The sequence below is a fragment of the Triticum dicoccoides genome, chromosome 1A (assembly GCF_002162155.2).
Source record: "Triticum dicoccoides isolate Atlit2015 ecotype Zavitan chromosome 1A, WEW_v2.0, whole genome shotgun sequence".
In the NCBI taxonomy this organism is placed as follows: Eukaryota; Viridiplantae; Streptophyta; class Magnoliopsida; order Poales; family Poaceae; genus Triticum; species Triticum dicoccoides.
The window spans coordinates 455577689-455583753 of record NC_041380.1 but is presented as its reverse complement, the minus strand read 5'-3'; the positions used below and the strand labels follow the sequence as shown (position 1 = coordinate 455583753).

Below are 6065 nucleotides of genomic sequence, written 5' to 3'. Positions count from 1 at the left end.
AAAAAAAGGGGAAACCACTTACTTTCAACCATAGCCGGAAACAATCATGCCTTGGTGGTGTATACCGGTTTTCTTGTCCATCAATTCATCCTCGTTGAGTTTTGTTTCCATAATACTCTCACCGATAGGTAAACAGTCTTGCTAAGTTTCAGCCGACTGAGAAAGTCTCAGTCGATACTATATCCGTGAGATCTTATATTAAGATCTGTGTAATTTTTTTTCAGTTTTTTTCTCTCTAGTATGTTATGTCATTTTACTGAGACTTGGTTAAATTTCAGTCGACTGAAACCTAACCGCACCCAAAGAGAAAAGGTCTACAATGTGGTACTACTATACTAAAAAAAACTTAATGTGGTGCATGAATTTTACACTTCATCAAACAACACTCAACTGAGTGCTCCCAAAAAGGAAACTAATAATTAGTTATAATTTTTATTTAATGTGTATTCCTACATTTTTATACAAAGAACAATGATGTATTATGGACCAAACACATATACTAATCACGACGCATGTAGTGCACCTGCAACGGTAGCTTGCAATGCAGCATGTCTTGAAGAAGTGAAGGACCTGTGGTGCTCTATACAGCATGAGGACTTGCTCGGGCAAACCCATGTAAAAGAAATCTGATATCTTCCACTTAGGGCTCGCAAAAAAGAAAAAAAGAAATCTGATATCTTCAGTTCAGACGCGTCAGCCTTACTGACGTGAACAGCTCGCTGAGAAATCCAACCCGTCGTCGTCGTACTATCGTGTCGTGTGGCGGCCTAGGACGTGTTGGTGGCAGCGGCTGGGCTCATGTAGACGACGTGCTGCAGGGGCCTCGCCGGCGTGGAGGAGCAGGACATGGAGGGGCTCTTCTTGACGATGGGGATGAGCGACTGCACCACGTCCGTCATCAGCGGCCGGTACTCCGCCTTGGTCTGTATGCACATCGCCGCGATCGCCGCCACCTGCACCCACACGCGTCCACGATACAAAAAAAAAAAGAAGCTCAGAGCTGCACATCCATGGCGGAAATCGATCGATCATGCACGGAGGGGGCCGCTGGTCACCCACCTGGATGAGATCCTTGACGGCGAACTGGCCTTTCAGGGCCGGGTCCACCATCTGCACGAGCCTCTCGCGGTTCGTCAGCCGTGGAAGAGCCTGTTATCACAACGCACGCACAGGAGTCATTTACCATTTTTGATTTCCACGTCATGAGAATCAGACATAACGAAGTCTCGGTCGAGTGAGACTTAGCAAGACCGATGATATGATGGCAATATGGCATGCAGATTTCGCGATGTTTCAGGGCGCCCCGGCTGCTTACACAAGAGGGGTGTTCTATTATGCTCGTGTCCCCTGCTTCCGTTGCAAGCAAGCAAACCAGAGCGCCACGTATGTTGTTGTTGTTGCCTTGTTGGTCCTAATCTCGCTACTGTCACTATTATCATGTATGTAACACCCCCCCGGCATTTATGCTGTGTGTCGAACATCTATCTCGGCGACCACATGGTTGCCGCCGATGGCACGGATCCTAGGTGGCTAAGACAAACCACATGAGGGACGGTACGCTGCTGAACAGTGTGGTGAGTTGTGCACTGACCCATGAGACGAGGACGTGCTGTCCCGGCGGCCGCTGCGTGTCCACCGGCACCCGGCCCGTCAGCAGCTCCAGGAGCACCACCCCGTAGCTGTACACGTCCGACTTGGTCGTCAGCTTCCCCGTCGACGCGTACCTGCAACGCAACAGCATCGTCAGCCATGGATCTTGTTAACCAGAAGCTGGGAAATTCGTCTACGTACTCTGGCGCGAGGTAGCCGGTGGTGCCGAGGACGCGGGTGACGACCTGGCCGTTGGCCTTGTTGGAGCCGACCTTGGCGGTGCCGAAGTCGGAGACGCGGGCGCGGTAGTTGTGGTCGAGGAGGACGTTGCTGCAGTTGAAGTCGCGGTGGATGACGGCCGGGGAGGTGTGCTCGTGCAGGAACTCCAGCGCGCGGGCGCAGTCCAGCGCGATGCCCAGCCGCGTCTGCCAGTCCAGCGCCGGCCGCTGCCCATCGGCGCCGGCGGCAGGGACGACGGGGTGCAGGTGGCCCTTGAGGCTGCCGTTGGGCATGAACTCGAACACCAGCAGCCGGTGGCTCTGGTCGGCGCAGTACCCCAGCAGGCCCACCAGGTGCGGCGAGTGCATCCGGCTCAGCAGGTCCACCTGTGATAATAAACCGTAGCTAATTATAGTTGATTGCATTGCATTGCATGGCTCGATCAACACTCTGATCATTATTCATGGGGTTACACCACCAAATCGGGGAAACTGAAGTTAATGCCTTAAACAGGCTTAATTAAGGGGAGTACATAGAACTCATCTAGATGAGATATAATTTGGTCTCATTCACTTGAAAAATAAGAACATATAACATCCACGTCAGCACACACGCATCTTATAGCATCTTATAGCATCACATCCAATGGCTATAAAAGATGAATGAGACCAAATTAATCTCATCTAGATGAGTTCTAGCAAAACTGTTAATTAAGAGTACTACGTAGGTAGGAGCGTATATAAACATGGAAAGAGTGCAAAAGAAGCAAGAACGTACGTCGACCCACACACCCACGCATGACACATGCGGGTGCAGTTCGTCTCCGGATCCATGGATGAAATCGGCCCAACAGAGCAACATTGCGGCACTCAGGTGTGTCAGTCATCACCACTTACAGTATGATTTGTTAACGGCAGGTACGTAGATAGTATCAACAGCTAGGCAGCAGCCAGCGTGCGCCCCCGGACTTTAGCCGCTGCTCTAGAAGATGGCCCTGCTAGCTAGGCAATTAAACGCATGGACCGAGGCAGAAGGTGTTAGCAGGTTCTTCATCTTAATGGTGTGGATCCGGGACCTTCAAGTCAACCGGCCGTAGACCAGCATATGCATTGCATTGCCCGTGAACGAACTAGACCCACAGACGCTATTGCAGACAATTCCATGCGTGATGTTAAAATACAGCATAGTCAATTCTACATTGGCGCAGTGAACTGCTACAGGAGCGCCCAATTTGCCCACAGGAAACTGAATATGGCAGTCCAGTCCAAAACATGGTTTGGCTGATGAGACAAGGCTACAAGAGACTGTGTGGAGCTGGATTTTCAGAAGTTAACTAACTTGATTAGCCTGTGATGTGACTGTGTGCCTAGTCTAGTCTCGCTATACCAGTCTGAAATGGTTCGGCGAGCCAGGGCGATAAGACCACGGTTTGCTAGCAGAGTCACGTAGTAGTACTGCAAGGGCACTGAGCTCCCCTGCCCGAATGGCAACGGCACAGGGCACGGCGCGGCTCTCCGGCCCGGTCGGGAAGCAAGGCAAGGGACCCTTTCACCCGTGGCGCGGCAAGTTGCGCATGATCCGCCAAACGAACGTACGAGTCAGGCACCCGCACCGCTATTCTGCTGCGGTTTCGCCTTGCTGAGTCCGCAACACATCCCCTGGCTGATGCTGGTGGTGATGCGTCTCTCTCACTCCCCCAACTAAAGACAACGCCAACAGTCTGTCACCAACGCCCGCCCGTGGCCACGGAATGACCCAACCAGAATGCGTACTTGGATGCCTTCCTTCCCTTCCCTGGTTACGTACGCGTGCCACAAGCTCCCCCGACCCGTGCATGATCCATCCCATTCCCAGGCGCTCCTCAACAACAAACAGCAGCAACCACGTACCCAAACGAACCGCTCCCTCTCCTCTCTGCTGCTGCTGCCGCTGGTGGTTCGTTTGCGTGTAGAAACTAAGCTTAAGGTTGGTACGCGCAACAAAGGCGGCGTGCGTGCGCACGCCCGCCCGCGCACATGGACTTGGACGAGACGTGAGCCGATCGATGTGCAGCTTGAACAAATGAATGAATTACCTCGACGCGGAACTCGCGCTCGCCCTGGCGGCGGGGGTCGAGCTGCAGGCGCTTGATGGCGGCCGGGGTGCCGTCGCCGAGGCGGCCGCGGAAGACGACGCCGTACGCGCCCCGCCCCAGCACGTTGCCCTCGCCGAACCCGTCCGTCGCGCGCTCCAGCTCCCGGTACGTGAACACCTGCGCGCCCCGGCTCCGCGGCTGCACCGCCGCCAGCCCCAGCGGGCCCAGCCGCCCGCCGTATATGCACCCTGCGCCACACCAATCCATCACCACCAACGTTCCTCGAGGCCACACTGCTGCATTGGCTAAGCGAGCGAGCGCACGCTTACGGCTTACCTGTGGCGGCGTAGCACCTGCCGTTCTGGTACCCCCGGACGCTGCTGCCGCAGCTGGACGCCGGCGCGCCGGGCTTGTCACCGTCCACGCTGTCCCCGGCGGCCAGCAGCCTGAGCTTCGCCCGCCGGGTCAGCACCAGGACGAGCGCCACGGCGACCAGCAGCACCAGCCCTATCGCCAGCGCCGAGAGCGGCAGTATCGCGAAGAGCGGGTTCGACCGGCCGTCGTCGCCGCCGGGCCGGAGGGGCGCCGCCCACGGGGACAGCGGCCAAGGCGCGAGGAGCGCGTCGGCGGCGACGTCGGCGGCCGCGAGAGGAGACGGTGCCGGCGGCGAGGGACCGAACGCTGCCACGTCTGCCATCCCGGCCCGACGGTGGCCGGCCGGGCCAGCAGCACCCAGCAGCTCGAGCAAGTGGTGGAGCGGGCAGTGTACAGGGAGATAACGGAGTAGCGGAAGCGTAGCGTGCTCGCGGAGGGAGATATTATAGGAGGTGAGGGGAGGAGACGAGGGGCTGGCGCACGAGAAGGGTATAGAAGTGGGCATTCTTCTCTGAATCTACCTGAGCGTGGTCTAGCAGTACTTTAACCCACGAAGCAATGTAACCGCACCTGACACAGCCCGGCAGCTCGCCGGACCAAACGCCGGTGCGCCGATGCGGTAGAATAAGGTGAATTCACGCGGCGCTGGCGTGTCGCCATGGTGGCATCTTCGGACGTGCTCTGGCCTTGTCGCGCGAGGGACCACGCGCGCGCGAACGGACGAACGTGAACGGCAGGCGCGGGCACGTACGCCGTGGCCTCCGCTGGGATGAACCGGGTAAAAGCCAGTCGACGGATCGGGGGTTGTCTGAGTCTGACGGTGAGTAGATGCGCGCGAGCGTGGCCGCCGGTCCGGGCGGGCAAGGCGCCGAAAGGGAAGAGGGCCGGGCTCACCTCGGCTCACATGCCGCGTGCGGGGATGCGGCCACCGTTAAATTCCCCGGCTCGTGAGCGTCGTTTGGTTGTGTCTTGTGCTGCGCGCGAGCGCGCACGCACGGGATGCGATGCGAGCCAAGGTGGCGAAAGAAGACGCTGGCTGTGGCTGGTCCCGGGAGGGAGGGAACGAACGGCGCGCTTAACTCTACGGACGTCTGACGCCTAGAAGTTCCCTCTTCTCATGGTCAGGAGGTCGTACGTGCCAGCACCAGTACCACCAGGGTATGTGCACTGCACACGTGAGCTGGTCGTGCTGTCATCAGAGGTTCGTTGCACGTCGGATCGAGGGTGAATTGGGCTGCGAGCTGGCTCGTTTTACCCGCGAGCTTCGAGAAGCGGCCGAGGTTGACAGAGATGAACGAACGCATGGCCGCAGCGATTTGCTGCGTAGATCCGCCGAATCGCCCGTGTCAGACGTCCTATACGCTTTCCATGCATGCAGGTCCAACCGAGGCGCGCCTGCTTCCAACGAAGAAGTCACGCGACGGCACGTACGGTGCCTTCGTCATGTATTTGCTGGATTACGAGCGTTATCACTCTCCCCGTCCCGTGACGGTATATGTCTTCCTGTGATTCTGTTTTTCCTTTGGGAATCGTTTGGAATCGGCGCACCGGCCGAACGCTCGGCCGGTTCCCCTCGCTCGCTCGCTCTTTTTCCACGCATGCTAGGTGAGCCTCAAGCGAACATTTTTTTTCTTCTGTACTTCTTCTTACTCGCGCAAGCGCCTCCCCAAGCATGTCCCCTCCCTCCTCCCCCTCCTCCCGAGCTGCGACTGGGTCACCACGACCTCCATCGCCGGCGGCCAGGCTCCCCTCGCCGGCTGCCATGGCTGCCTGCCGCCATGGCCAGATCCATCCCCTACCTCAAGCC

The 6065-nt window shown here is 57.3% G+C and overlaps 1 protein-coding gene across 1 annotated transcript; it reads right to left on the bottom strand.

Annotated features, from left to right (window-relative positions):
• Positions 1-403: 403 nt before the first annotated feature.
• On the bottom strand, positions 404-4852 carry LOC119278472 (probable serine/threonine-protein kinase PBL7). The gene is made up of 6 exons (XM_037559825.1): positions 4220-4852; positions 3884-4131; positions 1792-2195; positions 1592-1724; positions 1060-1149; positions 404-953 (listed from the first exon to the last, which is right to left on the bottom strand). The coding sequence occupies exons 1-6, from the start codon at positions 4761-4763 to the stop codon at positions 768-770; spliced, it is 1605 nt and encodes a 534-aa protein (XP_037415722.1). The 5' UTR covers positions 4764-4852; the 3' UTR covers positions 404-767.
• Between the last annotated feature and the right edge of the window lie 1213 nt (positions 4853-6065).